Source organism: Apaloderma vittatum, unplaced genomic scaffold (genome assembly GCF_000703405.1).
Source record: "Apaloderma vittatum isolate BGI_N311 unplaced genomic scaffold, ASM70340v1 scaffold16822, whole genome shotgun sequence".
Classification (NCBI taxonomy): domain Eukaryota; kingdom Metazoa; phylum Chordata; class Aves; order Trogoniformes; family Trogonidae; genus Apaloderma; species Apaloderma vittatum.
Window position 1 is genome coordinate 68,894 of NW_009702081.1, and position 21,704 is coordinate 90,597.

General features: G+C 46.9%; 1 protein-coding gene across 1 annotated transcript in view; it reads left to right on the forward strand.

Moving 5' to 3' along the window:
• Positions 1-21,704, forward strand: part of NTRK3 (neurotrophic tyrosine kinase, receptor, type 3) — a gene marked incomplete at its 5' end in the record, with an annotated part of 96,159 nt that overhangs the window by 42,867 nt on the left and 31,588 nt on the right. The window contains 3 exons of the mRNA XM_009879407.1: positions 11,419-11,549; positions 15,540-15,712; positions 21,186-21,429. Of these exons, the coding sequence (XP_009877709.1) occupies positions 11,419-11,549; positions 15,540-15,712; positions 21,186-21,429 (548 nt within the window). The remainder of the gene's footprint in view (positions 1-11,418; positions 11,550-15,539; positions 15,713-21,185; positions 21,430-21,704) is intronic.

Sequence of the window (21,704 nt, forward strand, 5' to 3'; positions counted from 1 at the left end):
TCTGCTCGTTTTTCAGCAGCAAGGGGGACCCGAGAGGAAAGGTGGATTTCTCTTTGCCTGAAGCATCACAGGAGCACCAGTGCAATGTTCATTCCGTCCTACTTGTGACTCAGACATAGACCGAAGGAGTACAGGAAGCACCAACTATGCGCAGACCTGGAGAACTAAATGATGACCAGCTGCTATCCCCATCAGATTAGCTAATACCTTTGTATGATCCGTCTTTCTCTTTATTCCTCTCTGCATAATTTGCTGCCTCATAACAATTGGCGAAATCACCCAAACCATAGTAATTTTAGAGCTCAGCAGGCAGAGCTGTCTCACATTACTCCTCCTTTAGGGGTTTCCTTCTGCAGGAGAAGTTAGAAAGAGGAAAAAAGGGATGGGGTTGTGCAGACCAACAAGTAGGGAGAAAGCCAAGGAAACCTCAGGCAGAAACAAAGGCAGAGCAAGGTCCGTTCAGGGTGTTAGGAAAACATGAGTCCAAGGGAACACCTCATCAAACCATAGACGTGTTGGTCCTGTGAGAAAGAGAATCGGAGGAGGTGGGAAAGAAGCAGAGAGATGGAAATTGGGCAAATTGGAGAGAGACTTTCTAATGAAATCATAACTTGAGCCTGAGATGTGTCTTTCAACACCTCATGTTTTCACTCCATATGGTCTCACTTCTGGAATTTTCTTGTTCCATGCGTTCGGCTGCATTAGCCACTCATTTAATAACCACCAAAGGATGTTGGTGGAAGAATGGGACATGGGTATGGGACAATGAATGACATAGGTACCTAGAGGTCACAAAAAAAATGAAGAAAAATAAAACAAGGAAGAAAAGCAGAAGATGCTATGTTTCGTCCAAAATTGTCCTTCTCCTTTACGAGGATGGTGCGACCAACAATCAGAAGCATTTCCAACCTGCCTGGAGCTCTAACTGGAAAATGCAGAAGACCAGGCTCTCTCACCAAATTTCCTGCTTTGAGACAGTCCAGAAATTCTGTCACAACAGATTTTTCTGAAAGTCTTTTTGCACTTCCGAATCCAGAAGGATCCACACTTCTTCTAAAAATACTTATTCATTTTGCACCCAACTTTGGGGCCAGTTCTTAATCTTTTCAGAGTGGATTTTGCACTCGGGACCACAGCTTGGAACGGTGCTCGAACCACTTCCAAAACATACCTCTAATGCCACCCTTCTAACACAGTCACATAGTTCCAAGAACATATTCAATATATCTGGATTATTTTTTTTTTCACATTTATGGCAGGTACACATTAAGATCAGAAGCTGTTTGGAAGACGATGACAACAGAGTTATACTAAGCAGAAGCAATGTATGGTTATGGCTGGATCACACAAACCAGAGACTGAACAGCATTAAAACAGCAGTATCAAAACCCCTTAAATCCTCAAAACTGCAAGAAAAACCTTAAGGTTGTGACCTGAACCCAGTGCTGCAACATCTACCGGGGTGTGGAAGCAAACTGCAGCATGGCTCTGAGGGGACTGGCATGGCATCAGCAGGATCTGACTGGTGAGGCCAAAAAGGGCAATAGATTGACTGTGGGACATCTGTCGATCAGGGATGTCAGTACATACACCCCTCCGTGGGGGTATTAAGTGCTAGGTGGGCTGAGCTCTCGTGTTACCTGTTGGAGGGAGCACTGGGTGGTGCACGGCACCTTTGTGTCTGCCATGAGCTTTGATGGGAAGAATATCCAGGCTTGATGCTGCCTGAAAGCAGGCACTGACGGGCTTCTGGCCTCGCTGGAGCAGGCGGAGCCATGGCAGTGAACTTGTAGACTGGGGAAGCCCATAGCAAAGAGCCTCTGAGACCTCGGAGGCAAAAGGTAAGCCTCAGTGTTCCTGCAGGGAGATGGTCTACAAGCTACGAGGCTGCTGCTGAGACCCGGTCACTTCCAGCTTTCTTGTGATTATCCATCTCAGCAATAGGATGATGTTGTGTCTGATTACTGCGTTGTTAAAGCCTTAAGCCTGAAATCTGACTACGGCATGGTCCCTCAAGGGGCAGCCAATCCTCCTCCATCCCTCCACCAGTAATCCTTCCCTTCCCTCAGAAAAATAATAAAAAAGAAAGACAAGTGATATCTGTCTGCAGCAGTGCTTTCCAATCAAGTGAAAACTAGCTGGAAAATCAAATCAGTCGGTAAGTTCCTGCAAAACACAACTCTATCTCTTTAAAATCTCCCCTTTTGAAGGGTTGAACTGAATGGCAATAGCTGCTGATGTAAACCAAACCATTATTCCTCCTATCTCCTCTCCAAGCCCCCTCTCTGCAGACGCATGAGTCTGAGGGAGGCAGATGCTCTCTGAAGACTATTTTCCTCCGTTAAATAAATTCACTTTCAAATAATGTGTAATTAAATGTGTGGTATTGAATTAATGTTTTATTCTGAGTGCTTTGGCAGCAGGGGACCTAGGGGCCTGGCTGGTGGAAAGAAAACACATTTACCAGAAAGACTCCCTTCCCCTCTCTCTTCCCCTTTTCCTTCCACCCTGCCAAGAATCCCAATCCCTGTTTCCAAGAGCTGATGGAGTGTACCAGTGAGTCAACGAGGATGATGCTTTGTGTAAGGTTGCTTTTATGATACGTTGCCATAGGGCTCTTGGGACTTTCACCTGGTGCAAAAAATTCTGCAGCCCACTTCAGTCCCTCCTCTACCTGTCTCATGATGGGCTTAATCTTCCTCCTCAGAGGAGCCCAGTTGTGTAGTTGATGCTTGTACACAAAAGACAGAGCTTAAGTGTCCCCTCAGGAGGTGAAGTTGGTGCTGGATGTTGAAGGAGACAGCTTGCTGAAGCTGGAGAGGCACAGTGTCACCCAGAAGTTATTGAGAAGGTGCAGAAGATGATGAGAAACATTGGAGGGGTTTTTGGCTGGAATGTTAATTAGGTTTTGGTCCCGTCGGCTGTGTTCTGTGTTCCCCTGGGAACGTAGCTGAGGAGGAGTTGGTGCATGGGTGGGCACAGGGTGAACCTGCACCCAGGCTGTGTAGAGGTGACAGCAGCAGAGGGGACAAGGGTGTCTGTCCTAACCTGAGGGGATCTTGACATGTGCCTTAGGCACAAGTAGGATGGGCAGAGAGGCTGGGCTGGGCCGCAACTGGGAACCTGCTTACAGCTGTTTGCCTGGTCCCTGATCCCAACCCCAGCAGCTGTAGGGAGGCTTGCGAGCATTGGATTTTTTTTTGGGAAGTCTTCCATGTCTCCATACTAAAGGATACCTCAACCACTGACAACAGCATGGGTGAAGGAATTTACCTTATTGGATCAAGGGAGGGTCCTGATGATATGATGAGCTCTTGAGTAATTTCAGTAAGTAGCAAATCTGCAGAAAGGGGAGGAGGTGGATGCTGTCTTAAAGGCAAGAGCCCGCTGCTGTGCAAGGCCTAGATGTGCTGGAGGTTTTCTTTCTTTGTGGCTGTAATCATTGTCAGACGTTTGCTGGGGTGATGCACAGGAGCCTTCCTCTTGCTGTGGATCCTTTGCTTTGGGATCTCCCCAGGATGACTGTGCTTCTGCAGGACTATGCAGTGTTGTGATCCCAGCTGAGACTGCTCAGCACCCAGTGGCCATGGGACACTTTGTATTGCTGTCTTCATAAAATAATTACTAAGTGGTTAGCACTCAGATTTATGGGACCAAAATGGATGAGAAGATCATGAAATCATGTTTTATTTTTATAGGAGTGTCAGGTAGCTTGAGATGGGACAGAAGTTTTTGCTTAAAAAAATGTTTGTGGGGTGGTGCCAAGTGTGTTCTACCTTCGTTATTTTGCAGAATTTTGTTCATGAAGAAAATGAGTGTTCGCTTTAGTTTGGGCTTCAACTTTGCAGGTGTGTCACACCGGGTAATGTCACCTGCTTCCAAATAGTTTTCAACATGGTGTGGTGAGGGAGTCTGGCAGCCTTGTCCTTGTACCTGATGAGTTGTTGGTTTAGGGGGTGATTGTGCTTTGCTTTTCTGCCTGCTCCTTTACACATATACACTCCCTTTGCACTTACCTTTAGCCCTGAGCATGCTCTGTGTGTAGACTGTGGTTGTCAGTGGTTGCAGCGTGGCTGATGTGGGAGCTGGTGCTGCAGCGGAGATGCAGCAGCTCAAGTTACGGCAGCTCAGCGGGTGCTAATCCAGTCGCTCCGCGCTGCTCATTAGATCACTCTGTGGAGCTTGAGGGCTGTTTTACAGAAACGAGGCTGCCTGGAGTTTGCTGATGACTGAAAGGCAGCCCTCTGGGTCGGGACTTCCTCTCCACCTGCTCTTGCAACAGCAAAAGACAGAGGGGCTGATGATGCCCTGACTGCTAGAGGTATGCTTGGAAGTGGTGGATGTGAGATCTGGCTTGCAGAGGTTGCTCTTCTGTTCTGTGTTCTTGAGCTTGATTACACTGAGCATCAGCTCTTGGTAGAGGTTTGTATTCCTGGATATTTTTTTCTCCCCCAGATTGACCAGATAAATGCATCAAGGTCTGCTGTTTTTTACCAAGGTCCATTTAGAAGCATGTGGAGCATTAGCTCTGGGTCAGCTGGGCAATAATACCTCCTTCACATCTGGGATCTGCTCTCCTGTTTGCGGCCGCTCCCAAGGAGCGACAAGGATGGTAAGAAAATGGAAAGAACTGCAGAAGCATGAAGTAGTTGCCCTTTAAGGTCTTTGTGAAGGAGTATGATCACGACTGTTTGATAACGTAATGTATAGTCAGGCACCAGGGGCTGCCTGGTGGCAGGTTGCCAGCATCGAGGTAAGGTGCAAGAGATGAGAAACAGAAGAGAAGCCGTGAAGCCAGTAGCATATATGGTTTGCTGGAGTTCAAAAAGCCTGAGAAAGGATGCAAGAAGAGGTGTAACACAATAAAAGGGAGAGCATCCTTTGCATTTCAGGTTGTTTCCATCAAGGCCAAAGGAGAGATGGATAGAAAAGTGCAAGAAAGTCTCCCTCTATTTCTGCTGTGTGGACACGCACAAATGACCATGAGAGCTATCAGGCAGAATTAGTAAGAATTAAACACCACCCCCAAGGTGGAGAGAAGGGTCTGAGTGAGGTGGTCTTGTCCCCAGGGCGTGTAAAGAAGGGGGTGGGAAGGACCTTGCTGCACCCCTGTGTTGGAGTCCACATGTCTCGAGTAAGGACTGTGCCTGCTTCATCACATTCCCAGAGATTCAGATATGCTTTATGTAAACCTCCATCATTTGGGGTCTTTTTGAAAGGACTCGTCAGAGCTGCTTGGTGCTTATAATCACAACTCTTTCGAATCTGAGTCCTTGAAGGGTGCCTTTAACAGAGGAACTTGGCAAAGAACCAGCATCTGGGCAGAGTGCCCAGCTGCTGGAGCGTGTACCCAGGCCTTTTCCCAGAGGTGGCTCATGTCAGGGCTGGGAGAGAAGCCACCAGAATTGGAGGGCTACCTACTCAGAGCCCATACAGAGAAAAGAAAGAGCCTGTTTATGTCCCCATTTTTTCAGATGATGTGGGACTGATTCTCCCTTTGTTGACATGTATTTCACAGCAGTCCACGACTGAAATCAATATCCTTCATTGACTTTGATGGATTTGCACCAGGCCAGGAGGGAGACTCAGACTCCATGCAGCTAGGCTATGCTTTATCTTCTTGCACTAGGAGACAAGTCTCTGAATGACTTCTCAGCTCTCCAGCAGCAAGGCTTTTTGACCTGGTCCTACCCGATGTGCACACTTTGCTCTGATCGAGTACGTTGGGTAACTCATCAGCACGTGCGGTTGCCATCCACGTTGCAGTTGACTGCCTGACATGAAGGGCACTCTGTTAGGTAGTTGTATGTCTTAATGACAAGATTTCCAGCATTTGTAAGCTTTGTTTATTTGATCTTAATTGTCATAGAGCAGGGAAGCTATGCAGGGTTTATTCATAAGAATTATTTTAGCAGTGAGTCAAGAAACAAGTGAATGAATCATATTGACTAACTGAGAACTTTGCCACCTTTTTGTGGACAACTTATGTATAAGGAAAAAAGAGACAATTCTTTGGCATAAATTAGTTGTTACAGCAAATGACTCAGCCACTACTGAAAAATGTCATTGTTGTTATAATTTATAAAGTACTGTTGATGCAAATGAGGCTTCAGAAGCTTAGAAAAATCAAGGCCGTTACCACAAAGCGCTCAGGATCAGTCTTATATCAGGATACCCTAGAAATGCATCTTAAAGAGATCAGTTTTAAAGCAGGGATTGAACAGCAAGAGGGTTAAGAAATAGAGAAGAAATACCATGATGTGACAGAGCTAAGGGAGGGAGGAGCTGGTGACAGAGAGATGCAGGGAAGGACCTACCTCTAGGGAAAACAGGACCACATGTGTAGAGGAGGAGAAGAAGCTGATAGAAAATTGATTTTGGTTTTTACTACGCTAGAAGAGAAAGTTACTGATAAAGAGGGTGGCAAAAATAAAAGGAGAAATTTCTATAATTTTCCTCTGTTTCTTCAATGAGCTACATGTTGTTTGTGAATTAAGAGTTCAAGGACGGGAAACTCACTAGAAATACCAGTGTTTGAGAGGTGGAAAGAAGGAGATATGAGGAATTAATTTTAGACCTGGTGTAAACGATCAAGCTTAGAAAGTAGTTTTGCACTGTAGTTTTGCTGTAACTTAAGTACTGGCAGTGCTCATGGTTTACTCTGTTTGGAGTTTGATTTGTCCATTTACCTCCCACTGTAGTCCTCTGTGTCCAAACAGTCATGTGCATCTGGGTTTCAAAAGTGTTATAAAACCATGATTTTAAGGATGCTGACTCTGATGGGAATCTGAAACGCAGTATTTGCAGCGTCACTGAACCCATCTCTTCTGCGTCTGACCCCCAGGACTGATTTGTAAATGAGATAATAATTGGAAAATTAGATTCATGAAATGTACGTGTGCAACTTCCCGATTTCTGCTCGTATGATTGAAATGTGGTGGTCATTAGAAAAAGGGTGTTTTCATTGCACTCAGTCTGTTACCAGCTCTGTATGCTCTACCTGGGATTTGGAGGGCGAGTCTGGGTTTTTTTTGTCTTGGCCTTGTCAGAAGCAAGAGAGATTCTGCAGTATGAGTGTAAAAGGTGGATGAAGAGTCATTGAATCAGTGATTTAAGCAAAGAAATGTTCTGGCTTTTCCAGGCTCTATCCCAGGGGCCAGGGCAGAAATGACCCATCAGGATATGGTAGATTGATGTATGAGAAAAGCAGAATTAATCTTGTTCCCTCTTCTTCTTCCCCTATATCCCATGGCTGTGCTGGGTTCGCAAGGTTAGCAGACTCAAATATGTTTGTGTTGAGGAGAGGAGCAGGCATGACTAAGGGACACAGGGGAGCGAATACAGAGAGGAGGTTGCTGTTTTTAGACAGCCACTTTTCTGACTGAGTGCACTTTAAGCACAGATCAAGTCAGCCATCCTGCAAAAGGCTCAGAGGAGGTTAGGTAAGATCGCATCGCAAATCCAAAGCCACAACCCTTCTGCCTTGGCTATTCCAAAGAAAAGGAAAGCCGCCTGCTCTGGAGGCAATTTGTAAAGGTGAGTGCTGTGTCCCAGACTTACCCTCTTGTTAATGCTCTGGCTTACCCACGTGCTACCATCATTGAGCTGAAGTCATGGGGCATTTCCAGCCAGCTGCAGGTCGGGTGTTTTCTGATACGGTTCACGTGTTATTCAGGACAACAGTGAAGGCAAGAGTTTGAAACACATTCTCTGTGCGTTAAATCCTGACGGACAAGAAGGAAGGTGAGGTATCTGCCTGACACTCCTTCTATGTCACGCAACGACATAGTAATCCCAAAACAAGGACTGCAAGACGTTTCGTTTAGAACTGGAATTGCTTCAGTGTTGTGTGTTCACATCCTTCCTGTAGATACAGCACAGCCTTGAATGAGTTCCCATCATGCTGTCAAGTCTGGTTATTTTCCTGTCAGGTCTTGCTGTGACTCCTGCATAGATTCTTCTTTTGAATTGTCTTGTTGGCTTGTTTTTATAAGTTAATGGTACAGGGAGGGAGGGAAAAAAGCTCGAGTGGTACTTATGGGAAGACAGTTTGCATCCACCTTGTCGGCAGGGCTGACTGCAACACAGCGGAGACAGATTAGCACACTGCTGCCTGCCTAAAACAAATAAACACCAGCTGTTTATCAGACAGGGCTCAGCTTTCTCCAGGAGGAGGTAAACAGATTTATGCAGATGAACCTCCCAGGTGCCCTTGCAGCACAGCATCTTTCATGGCTACTCGGCCTTCCTTATGAGTTACAGCCAGGACAGACGAGCAAAGAGATGCAAGGTTAGCACAATAACACCGCCACTCGCACAGTGCCAGGGCGGTTTGTCATTGCTTTATGTTTAAAGCCCATATTTAATAGTAACGTAGTATTAATCATAGTGCTGAACTCACTGTGAATGGAAGAATTGGATGTAAACTTCAGTATTTTAGACCCATAGCGTGTGAAGAAGCAATTTATTATAACTCGCTTATTATTCCATTTGTGCCTAAAATACTGTGAAGCAAAATTTATGGCTGTTCGAGGTTGTGAGAAATTGTGATCAGCAAAGTACTTTTCTGACTCTACATTAAGATTGTCCAGTTGCTGTCAAACTGCTTAACTTCATGAACCTTTTCTTTTTTATAACCGTCCAAGTTTACTTTAAATCTAGCAGTGCTACGTGAGTCTACTACCACTAAAGGATTGCTCCTCCTTCAGTTCAGCTCTGTCTGACACAGTTTCCCCTTTAATTTTTCATATAAATTTTCTCCGAAGCTTCTCAAGTGACCCTAGCAACTTGCTGTGAAATCTGGTCTTGAAGACAGATGGGACATTATTTTAATAATGTAGACATAATTACTAAGTCTGGATGCTGTCTCTCAGAAATGTCTGATCATTTATTAAGATGCTGTTGGAAGGAAAAATTGGGAACTGAACATTTTGGACAAGACCCTGCGGAGTTTGGAGAGGTTTGCTTCAGGTCTTGTGGTCTTACCACTTACTTGTAAAAAGTGTAAATAATCTCAATATTGCTGGTTATTCTGAGAGTTTGCCTCACACCAAATGGGGCAACTGGATTGCAATTGGTACATTTCTGTTGGGATTCTGAGGTTTTTTAAATGTCCTTGGGCTCCTCTTACTAGGAGATCATTTCCCTGCAACTTTCTTGACTGCTGCTATTGAGGAGACCAAGAGTAAAAATACATGGTTCATCACTGCAGTAGATCCTAGGAACTGTGGTGATGAGTGCTATAGGAATGCTTGCCAAGAGAAAGAGGAAAAAAACCCCTCTTCTTCTACTCTATTAAGTAAATTGGTGCCATTTGAGTTTTTCTTAGATTAGGACTTCCCTCACCCAAGTGCATCACTTAACATTTCAACACATAATATTTCCCATTTCTCAAGGTACTCCTTAAACACTCAACTAAACCAGGTGGAGAAGGCAAAGTCCACATGTGATTTGTTCTCTCTGGCTGTCACTGCAGATTTAAAACCGAAGTCATTTTGCATGTGCCTACCATCGTGTGCCTTAATGTTACCAATATTATTAATATTGGTAACTAACAGTTTTCAGTCTATTGAACAATTAATGAAAAGGTCAACGGGAATTCTCTACAGAGGCATCGTTCATTACAAGGCCCATTGCTTATGCAATCTCACAGCATCCATCTTCCCAAATGAGCAAAAGGGCCAGAAATGGCAGCTTCTTAAACCTGTGAGCTCCTAATTAAAAAGCTTAATTGTATGAAAGTCATTAGGATATTAGTCTTCCAATCCATTGGCTTTTTGATGCGCTAAGTGGTACCTGTGTTGTCTTGTGGCACGTGCTCCCTTGGGTTGATGCAGGTACCTGCTAGGGCGCCTGTGTGGTAGTTGCTCGTGGCATATTGAGAGCTGTTGGTGATGGTTCTCTGCCACCAGTTTGAAACCTGGTGTAAGTCCTTACCTCCAGCATCTGCAGTGCCCCAAGGGAAATGCATCTGAGGTAAGGAGTACATGCCTGTACAGCCCCCGGGGCATGTGGAAATGATGGAAAAGACTCAAAAGCAGTCCAGTTTGTGAGCAACTAGATGCCAGGCCAAGTTATGAACGTGTCAGGGTAGGAGTGGAACGAGGGCATTGTCCCATCCAGTGCCTCTGAGGAGACCCCTTATGCATCAGCATTTGCTCACAAAGTGCTGGAGAAGAGCCTGTAGCTCTCACTGCCCTTCCATGACCATCAGGCTGATGCTGGGAGTGGTCTGTGTTACCACAGTTCTCAAGGGAGGCAGTAAACTTCAGTGAAGGCCAGCTTAGAGAGATGAAGTTTTGGGTACTGTGCCTCCAAAAAACACTGTGGTGGCTGTGCATCTCTAGCTGCTTCCGTAGCTCATTCTAGATACTAAAAAAAGCCCTTTTTGTTTCACCAGAGGAGCCATATGATACCAGAAAGGTGCTTAGAGGTTTGGCAACAAGTGGCTGTGCCACAGTTTTGTCCCCAAAAGAGAATATGAAGACCCTCAATCTCTCCCAGCAACCAGTGGCACTTAAATATGATGCAGCATTTGTGGATATCCTCCTAGTTGCTTATCTACCCTTTTAGGTGCTGATACTGGGGTAGATCTAGCCCTTATGAATGACCCTGTGAGCTGAGCAGACCAATCTTCCTATGCCTCTGTACCTCTTAAATTAATAGCTATTGCTCTTTTGATTCTTCCTGAAAGCTCAGTTGCTATTCTCTGTCAGTCCTCACCATCCTAAATGTCATTGGAGAGGATCATTGAAACTAATGGGTTCACTTTGTCTGTTGTGCCAGTGACTTTATCCTGGCGTGACCTTGTTTCTGAGGGAACAGTCACGTAGGAGATGGCTGCAGGGTCAGGGTCTTGCTGCGAGGCAGCGCTCGGCACTGCCAGCCCACTCCTGCTGAGGTGCATGGGTATTGGTGGTTCTCCTCCCCTTGGGAATGCTATGACTTGCCAAGATTCAGGCTCAGAAATCTCCCTGAGTTTGGGTTTAAACTGATCCCGATTAAAATGCAGCTCAGCTGGACCCTCTAATCTCGCCTTGGCCTGGCATCAGAAGTATGTGACCTTTGCTATACCTCACAGGAGGTAAATTATTTCCAGGATCATTCCAAAGAAATTCAGGTCTTTGTAGCAGATTTTGCCCCAAAGTTTCCTCTCCTTGAGGACAGGCTTGCCTCGAGCTTGTAGTGAGAACGTGATAAACTTCAAGTACTTTCCTCACAGATGTTTTGCATGAGACTAGCTCCGTCCCAGAGATGGCTGTGTTCCGTGGGTGGGTAAAAAGATCCCTGTAGATATTTTTGCAAAGCAGCTTCAGTTCCTTTTCAGCTTGCTAGAAAATTGAATTAGTTGTTTTTCATTCCCTGAATTAACCCTGATTCATTCTTCCCCCAACCCTCTTCCTCCCCTCCCTCCAACAGATGTCCAGCATATTAAGAGGAGAGACATCGTTTTGAAGAGGGAGCTGGGAGAAGGTGCCTTTGGGAAGGTGTTCTTGGCCGAGTGTTACAACCTCAGCCCCACCAACGACAAAATGCTGGTGGCAGTGAAGGTAAACGCCAGGGGCCAGTGGCAGAGAGTAGGGCAGGGGCTGGCCGGTGGTGTGGGGCTGGGTGAGCCTGCGTGGGAAAGGGAAGCAGGGGAGGGCTGGGGGCCAGGGGCGGAGATTTATCTGATGCTGGAGATTGTGGTAAATCCACTTAGTCACACAAAGTTTCAGCGTTTCGCTTCAAGGTCGTCTCTTCTCACCAATGCCAAAGCCTCTCTTCCTGCCGGCGCGGCCAGGAGACAGACAGGGAGGAGAAGCTGGGCTGAGAGCTCCCGGGCAGCTGCAGCAGCACAGCGTGGAGTCCACCTCTGCGCGGCAGCGGGGCCCTTCTCTTTCCAGATTTTACCGCTTTGTGGAATGCGCAGAAGCTGAAACAAAAAAGGGCCTCAGCAAAAATGAGCACTTAAAAGCTAGTCGCGACTAACCGATTTGCTGGGATCAATTCGCTGCAAGATGCACAAAGCAACTCGACTCGGCTCCAGTCTGCTTGCCTAGCCACAGATTGCTCCCGTTCTGATGATTTTTGAGCCAACACAAGTTCAGCTTGGCTTGAACTGTGCTGTTTTCTTCCTTGTGAGGGTCCTCATGTGAGCTGTGCCCTGTCAGTGTGGCTCTGGGCAGAGGAGACCACTCAGTGCAGAAATGTGCTCTCCTCTCAAGTGGCACCAGTTGGCAGACACACATAATCTCATCCTTGGGAGTTAATTGATGCCTCGTAACTCCTTGGAAGAAGATCTGCGTTTGAACCGATGCTCTACAGGAAGAAAGGTTCCAGCACTCTCTCCAGGATGCTGGAGGCATCCACTTCCTTGAGAGTGGTTTTAATCATTGGCAGTTCAAGCCTTTTTTGTCCCGTTATGCTCTGACTGTGAACTGCAAGATTGCACCTTTCACCTCTGAGACTGGTTAAAGCTGAGGTAGCACAGCTACCCGTATGATTAATTGCCTGATTATATGGCTTGTACCTGCCTATCAGTGTCAGCCATCCCTTACACCATCCTGTCTCTCAAGTCTCTTCCGAGTTTCATTTGCATGTAGGCAGAGACAGCATCTGAACTTGTTTCTGTTAATTGCGACTGTGAGCTTACATCTCCAGAGTGCTTTTCATCCTGCGAGATCATACAGATCCAGTTTCGGAGCAAGGACTTGAAATCTGGCTTCTTGCCAGTTTGAGAGGGAGAGGCGGGGAAAAATCACTCTAATCTGGGCCACATTATAAGTCTCAGGGAAAAAAAAAAAAGCTTTACATATTAAGTTGAGATTTGGCTGCATTTTGTGACGATCTCATGCTCTTGACAGAGGCTGAGAATTACCTCCCTGGTCATTGCAGCTCAGGGCAGCAGCAGAACATGCTGGTTAGGGCAGCTGAGTCCACAGCCCTGAGTCTGCCTCTGCTCTGCTCTCAGGGACTCTCTCCCAGGGCCAAAGAAAGTGGCTGTGTTACTCAATCAGTTAAATGGACTTGGATTTTCAGCAGATCTAAAGGTTGCAGCCCTGCAGATAAACTGAGTTTTGATGTGATGGCATGGACAAGCTTCCTGTTTTATTCAGCTTGCTTCTAAAAACACCCTAAGAAATGTGCAAAAACTATATTCAGCAAAGAGTGTTGAGGTTACAAAGTCAAGTACCAGAAATACTGGAGGACTTGGTATTCAGGGCATGTCCTCTGAACGTGTATTTTTCTTTTCTCTATGGGTTGCTCCATTGTGATGATCACTCCGATATCTAAGAGCTCCCTAGATGTGAGTGCACTTGTTTTCACAGCCTCCCAGATCGGTGCTGGGCTTTTATCATCCTGATTTTGCAGAGGGTGGATGGAGAAGCAGGGAAACTGAGCTGAAATAACCCACTTAAGTGGAAGATGGACTTGGCTGACCTGCCTTTCCAGCCCAGCAGACAGCAGGAACCAGGCACACATTGAGCCCTGATGCAACAATAAACTCGTGGTGCTTGTGCAAACCCGAGCCTGATGCTGAACGAGAGGGGATTTCCCAGGTAACATTGGAACAACTGACACTTCATGACAACGGCTGCAACCTGCAGATGTTGAGTGACTTGCCAGATGTCATGTAGGAATCGTGTGGTGGAAGCAGAAATACAATCCACTCCAAACCTTCCTAGGAGAGGCATTCCAGAGGTCTTCCTGAGACATCCCTTTTCTTCCTCTGGTCCTGGTTTTCTTTCTCTGTTCTACCACTTCAGGCTCCTGTTTCCCTCACTTCTAACTGCTTGGTTGTGCAACCTGAGTAATGTGGGGTTTTTAATATCTTTTTTTTCCCTGTTGTGTGATATTTACACACTTAGAGTCCTAACACCTGGTAGAAATGATTGTGTGTGAAGGTGGGGAAACCTAAACGCACTGCAGTTTGAAAAATTTACATGCAACCACAGTAAAAAGAGGAAGAAAAGGGTGATGGGGGATGGGACTATTTTCCTGGGGAAATATAGGGTAGCATCAACATTATGAAGCTACTAAATGACTAAAAGTAATTGGGTGCCTGAGATAAGGATGGATGCTTTGCCATCTGCACTGTATAACTAACATCCATCTAAATATCTCTAGTCAAGCTGTCCCAGAGGACATAGAATTAAAATAAAAATGTGCCATGTGACTAGCAGTTTGAGGGCAGAAGAGGGAGATGAGACAGTCTCCTAAGGCTTGAGTAGAAAACTTGCAGCAGATCTGCAGCTACTCTGGAGGACTTGGTACTTCGCCGTGTGTGGCATCGCACCCAGCGCTGCCACAGGCCAGCCGGGGCTGCAGCAACAGCTTTCAGATGCTTAACATCCCTTTTTGCACATAAATTGGAGCCTGCACCCGCTGACGTCACCTCTCTTGTCCCCATGGAGGGGTTCAAGGTGTGGGGAAGAGGGGGCAGGTATGTTTGTGTGTGGGTAAGGGGAGAGTTACTTCGTGTCTCTCACCACTGAGGGGGAACCGGTGCACGTCGGACTGAATCTGGGGATAACTGGAACAAGTTACCTTGCATCCTTTTTGACTCCTGTTAGGCTGCACGGTTAAACCAGAACTGGTACTAAACAGTCCTGTCACGTGGAGGATGGGGAGAATATAACTGAGACCTAGCAACTCAAAACTAGAATTGCCTCTTCATTTCCATAAATGTTTGCAATGACCGTACTGATTCTCGTGGCCATCCCATCTTGTCAGTTGTTCACCATTTTTACCAAGTGCCCTCCTTTGATGCCCCAGGATGACCGCACACTGCTTTCGAACTAGCTCTCTGATGCAACTGCACATTTATTCATGGACAAGGCAGACTCCAACCCTGAGGAATCCTCCCTGATCATGAGCTGCACCCACAGCAACATCTTCATAGCAACCCTGCAATGTTGGGCTGGTCCACACAGCCTGGAGCCTGCAAGCTACCCTGCTACGGCAACCTGGAAGATGAGATATTCTCACTAAGGATACCGATTTCAGCATCACTCTGCCAGGGGAGCTGTTACAAACAGCCGGGAATAAAACCATGATTTTAAAAATTATGAGAAAAGACTTGACAGTGTCCTTCTTCAGAGGCAGTTTGAAAAATCCACACAATAACTGCACAGCCAGGCAAATCCATCTTCTGAATAAAGGCAGTGTAGTCAGCTATTTCAAAATAAAAGACAGATAGCAAGGACTGGCTGGCTCAGGAGTTTAATAATAATGAGATATGAAGCCATTCACCCCTAGGTCACCAGTACAAATCCTGCCCAAGTTGGGAATAATTGGAAGCTATTACCCTTTGAGGCGTGTTTGCTGCTGCCTGGGAAATGAGTTGGGGAACCTGCTGGGCCAGTAACTGCATGAATGAAACACTGAGGTGGTGCCACCAGCACCCACCACCAACCCTCCCAGTGCAACCAGGCTAGTGGCAGTGGTTCCTCTGCCCTCCCTTCCTCATTAGCTCCTCTGCGATGCCATGAACTGTTTGTTCTGGCTTTGCCCCTAACCTGAGCCCACCCAATGCATACCTGCGCCCTTTCTTTCAGGCACTGAAAGACCCCACCTTGGCAGCCCGCAAGGATTTCCAGAGGGAGGCAGAGCTGCTCACCAACCTGCAGCACGAGCACATCGTCAAATTTTATGGCGTGTGTGGTGATGGCGACCCACTCATCATGGTCTTCGAGTACATGAAGCACGGTGACCTGAACAAGTTCCTGAGGTATGTGCGAAGGAAGGCATGAGAGATGCTGTACAGTCTCTCAGTGTGGCTTGGTGTAGATCTGTGGTGCACCAGTGACCCCATTACCTTGTGGCTGCTGGTGGACTAAGTAACGAGAGCCAGTTGTTCCAAGGATACCTTGTAGGAGATGATGGTCCTCACCAGATCTGGTGAGAACATTTCCTCTTAGGTAGTCCCAGGAATGGTCCCTGTGAGCTATGGAAACCAGACTTTCCTTCTCCTACCCCAACAAGTTTGAAGGTGCAGGGAATGTGGCTGCAATCCCTCTCTGCCCTGTGGGGATAGAAGGATGTGAAGCCATGACTGTCAGCAGCTCTGAGTCCCGTATACCCAGCAAAGCCATGCTCTGTTGAAGCGGGAAGGCCACTAGCCGTCACTCCACATGTCACCTAGCTCCTAATTCAATAGTACAAGAACCAAAATATCCCTTTGAGAAACTTGCTGGACTCCTTGGTCTGATTGGTATTCTGGCCATTTGCTGATCTCTAGTTTTCATTCCTATAGTCAGAAAAGAACTGAGAAAAGGTGGAGGTGCCTCAGGTGGTGCCAGTAGAGTCTACCCCTGGTCCTTGTTCCCTAAGCCTCGTCAGACAGAGATCCTGACTGAGATAGAAAATATCCCAACCTCTGGCACCACGCTGATCAAGAGGCTAGGCAAGGCCTGACGAAGTGCTATAATTGCCGTCCCTGCCCCTAGAGAGATGCAAATTGCTGGAGGCCCCTCCTGCCACCCCCTCAGATGATCACTCAACCATATCATCAGCGCAGGGCAAATCATTTGTGTGCCCTGAATCCACTGGCAGTGAGGGGCAGGGAGCAACCGTGGGAGGATGTTTGTGGTGCTACTCTCCCATGATACAGAAATTACGCTCTGAAACCTGCATGCAGGTGGAGTGGTACTTACCTCTTGAAATAATTAGTAGTTTTATTTCCCAGTACTTAGAAAATTGGACCCTTGATATTTTCCTGTTTTGACTGCCAAGTGTGAACAGGATTGCAGCAGGAACAAGAACCTTGAGTACAACAGGTCTAGATCTGGGGTTGGGATACACTCGGTGATTATTTTTCTACCATCACAGTCAGTTTCTGACCAGGAAACACAGGTCCTTCCCTAAGGATTTAATTTCTAAGCAATGACCTACACCAGAAGAGCTATGAGGAAGGACCCTAGAGGTTTCTTCTTCCCTCTGCCAAGCAGTGCCAACCTGTCTGCAGCTCCCTTGGGGTGTTTACAGGGCAGTGGCTGAACTAGAAACATCCCAGCATTAGTTTCTCTTCTTGTTTTGACATAGTTGTGGATGGTTTGAATGTGATTTTGTAGCTTGGTCCCTGTTTCAGGCTCTGGATAGATAACATCCTTGGCAAGGTAGGACGAGTGAAGGCTGAGGCTACACTAGCTTTGCAGAGCTCCTCAGCCCCATGTTCAACAGCCTTGGTTGCCTCAGGACCCTCTTCTGTGGTACCCTGTCTTGCAGAGGCCCAGCAACTCCCCCAGCAACAGCAGATTGAACTCTGCCTACCAGCATGAAACCGTGCATTGGGATGAAACAGGGTTTTAGTGCAAATTGGAGATGCAGTGCTAAGGACAGTGCTTCAGCCTCATGCAGGAGGAAGAGAGTCGAAAATATTCTTGCAGTGCATCACAAGGAAGGGCAGAAAATTGACCGGTCTTTTTTTCCTGACAGAACCAGCAACCTTATTCTCCTTAGAGGAGGTAGGCATTACTGCTAAAGCATAGCATCCTTCACTGCTCTAATGGACCTCCCAAAGAGCGTAGTCCAAACCAGGCTCTCTCTCTGTCGCTAAGAGGTGTCTTGTGCCCATTGCCTCATGGAATAGCTTCACAAAACAGAGTGCTGCTGAGGTTGATATTGTGCTAGAGCCACAGACCCCCTCCCTCCCGTGCCCCAACCCTGCCTTGGGATGTGTCTGAGAAACACTCATGCCCTGGGAGGCCGGAGTCTGTCCCAGTGTCACTGGAGAAAAAAGCTTGTTGTTTTATTACCTTTGGCCTTTAGGAAGGAAAAGAAACCCCCTAGATGTGTAATCTCTGGGACTGCATTTAGCTGCCAGCTTCTTCTTGTCACGCAGCTATGGAGCAGGCAGCTATGAGCTCTCTTCTCTGCATTTTGGTGTGTAATGGGCAGTGAAATCCCTTTGTGTCCCAAAGGAAGGTCACTTTTGGAACAAGGGAGCTTATGCGTAAGGGAAGAGAGTCTTGGGCTTTGTCTGTTAGGTCAGCTGTCTGCTCATGGGAAATTCTGGGAGGACTGGGGCTGTGAGCGAATCAGAGAAGGTTGGTGGAGCACCAGGAGTGCCTGGCATCCCTCAGCAAGCAACAGTTCTTATTGTGACATGATTCACCCAGCCCACAGCAGGAGATGGTTGCTTCCAGGCACGGGATGCCAGGGACACTGGGTGTCTGTAAGAGATGCTCAGATAGACTTTCCGCAGTTTAACTGCAGAAATTGAAAAAGTGGTAAAATGGAAGAGGCTCACTTTAGACCCAGTTTCCTAGAGAAAAGCACAATAAATAAATTCCTTTAAGTGTTGATAGACCTTTGTGTGCTCCCTGGAGAAGTGAGAGTGTTTTAATGGTCTGTAAAATCGACTTGGTGTGGCAAGAGGAAGCACTAGGATCAATTACCAGCTAGCTTAGAGCTGGCACGTGTCGGCTTGGCTCTACACGCCTCCCAGGGCTGCTGCGTGTAAAACCATTGCTGGTGGTGCGATCAGTTTAAGATCCATGGAGAAATACAGGCATTGCTCTCCAGGGAGCACAGCATCCTCAGGGGGCTGGTGTGCACGGGGACTGGAGACTGCCCACGGGTTATGCGCGAGGAAAGGCTGGGTGCTCCCCAGCACGCAGACCCACCGCCTGGGGCTCTGCAGCAACTGCCTTCCCTCTCTGCTCAGCAAATATCTCCATCGCTTCCTCCCTTTCCTTCTGTCACTGGTTTTGTTTTCTGTCCGTGACAGCAGAAGTAGGGATATTTGCAGGTTGCCATTACAGACACTCTTTGCAGTCTGTAGTAACTTGTTGCCATTTGCTGTTAACTCAGACAGGCAATAGATTTTGTTGGGAAATTTGTGAAGATCCGAGGTTTTTGTGTCAGGCCTTCCAGCGAAGCAGCCCCACAATTGGTCTGTCTTGGGACACAAAGAGGAATTTCAGCAGAGGAAGACAGGGAGGTGATTTTTTTACCCATGTTGACAAAAGCCTCCATCACTCCATAATAGAAAAAAAAAAAAAAGAGTTCTTTAGCAAGGAATACACCCAATTTTATGGCCTTTCTGTAAAGCTGAATTAAACCTCTTTCCCCAAGAAAAGATAGGCAGACCCTTCTCATAATCCCTATAGGCTTCTTCACACAACTAAATGTACTAATATCCTTCCTGTTAATCTCATAAATGTGTTGATGCTTCTTTGTTTCAGACTATAACCATGTGGGATGGAGAAAGAGAGGGTGGGAAGCGTATGCACTATGTAGAACATAATAAGGTGTGTCCTATATAGTAGGATATACAAAGAGCCCGTGAAATAGAGATGTTGTCTGGCCATTTTTTAAACATCACTTGTTCCCTTCAGACACAGACGTTACTTTGGGGGTCATTATTGTATTTGAAAAACGTGGCAGTAATGAGATAGTAGCATATCCTTTGCTTCTCACCTAAGAATGTTTACCTTTGATGACAACAGGTATCAGCTGCAGCTAAATACAGTGTAACTGCAAGGCATGACTGGTACAAACTGTCCAGCACACTTTTAGAAGCTATTGTTTGTCCTTTTTTGCTGTTTTTAGTCAACCTGCTCAGTCCTGGCTCAGCTTCAGCTGTTGGCCACATCTATTGTCACCACCAGGTAATTTCCTGGGGTAAATCCATCTGTGGGCTGTTTTAATAAGACACCAAGCAGTCATTTCTGCATACACTCTTCTGCAGCTCCTCCGTGCCCTCAGCAGCGTGCTGCCGCACCCACCATGCCCACAAGCCTCTGAGATGCCTCCAGTAGCCCCAGCCCTGTCACCCGCTGTGCTTCTCCCAGCCAGCTCATCCCACATTCACTGCAGCATCACCGACTCGTGGTTCCCAAAAACCACTCCTGGCTCCTCAGCACCATTTGTTTCTGGAGTTCCTCTCCTCTTCCAGCTATACTTTCTACCAGGAAGGCACCTTCAGAGCCGCATTCCCAGTATGAGGGCAGCAGGAGGTAGATGAAGAAGGCATTTGAAAAATTATTGTTTAGATCCCAAATGCCTGGTTGCTAATCCCTTTGGTGCATCCTCAGGCAATCAGGGAAGAGAGACAAAGGAGGGAAACGCTTTGGATCTCATTGTGGGCTGTTCGGTCCCGTGTCAGGACTGAAGGAAAGCTCTGCATGTGCAGTTTCAGTTTACTATCTCTCTGTGGAGTTATTGCTGATGACAGGGGTGAAATGCCAAGAATCATTTCAAAGAGAGCAGTGTGAAAGCCTTGGAGGAAATGCTGTACTGTACGTTAGTCACAAGGAGGAAGGTCACAGCAAAATCTCTTGCTTTTCCCTAAATATGAGGGCTTTTGTTATTCCACCTTCACACAGGCTACCTGTGAGCTCCACCAGGGGAAGAGACATCACAGAGGGAGCACAGCAAAGACAGGCTTGGTACACAGCGAGGAAGGGCACTAAAAAGGGGACAGAACAGGAGCGAGACTGACCTTAAGTCCTGCATTTACAATGTGCTTGCTTCAGTAAAACATTTCCTTTTGTTTCCCAGGATGTTCTCTGCATCTGCTGACATCCAGGTCTAACCCTTGCACCTGGGCTTGTGCCTTCACAGTACTTGTGTTACCTCTGGGATAGCTTAGGGAGTAAAAGGTATTTTCCAGGGATGAAGCTGCTGATGTTCCTCTGAAACCTTTTCTCTGATCTCTGGCTGGATTGATGTCAATCAGGGGACGGTTGTTTGTTGATATGGTGTTTGGAGGAAATAGAGGAGGCTGTTGGGGATTAGTAAAGAGACTAGGTAGCAAGAATATGATGGCTGTAGAAGAAAAGGGAGTGATACCTCTACCTCTGGAAAGGTTTCCAAAGTGTAAGAGTTAGCTGGAGCAAACATGTAAGTATCTGGAGGCTCATTAGTTTTGCATAGGTCTTGCCAGAGAAGAATGTCCATGTTACATCAAGCCAACAGTCCCTTTTTCCAGGCAATCTGTCTCCATCTGTGGCTGTAAGAGGTTGCTTGTGGTAGAGTAAGGACAGGATAAGGATGTGTGGCACCTGCTTAACCACCAAATGTTCTCCCAACCTCCTATTCTTACTCCTTTTCTTTCCACTGGAGCTGTGTGTGCATCCTCACAGTGCAGAGTTGGGGGCTGGTCCCCACCACAGCAGGAACAGCGACCGTGTGGGATTCCTATCTCCTGGTCACTTTTGAGACCCAACTCTATGCTTTTTGCTTCTTCCTCCCTATAGGGCACATGGCCCAGATGCTATGATCCTCGTGGATGGGCAGCCTCGACAAGCCAAAGGGGAGCTAGGGCTATCCCAGATGCTCCACATCGCTAGCCAGATCGCCTCTGGAATGGTGTACCTTGCCTCCCAGCACTTTGTCCATAGAGACCTGGCCACCAGGAACTGCTTGGTCGGAGCCAACCTGCTGGTGAAGATTGGAGACTTTGGGATGTCAAGAGATGTCTACAGCACTGATTACTACAGGGTAAGGCAGCTCCAGCAGCAGTCTGATGCTCAGAGCAAAGGGAGACTAGGAAATGTTAGAGTAAATCAAATTTCAGAGCTCTGGGGCTCACTTGATTAGTTGTTCCCTCATTGAAATGTGTGCATAGATATCCATCAGGCGTCTCTGAACTACTGTCCTTACTCCTTTTCAGTCCTCGGTGTGCTTGTAGGTCAGACATCCATGCAGATGCCTACACACAGCTCTCTGTGATAACCCAACGCACTCTGACATGCTTTCGGATGGCTCTGAAGTCA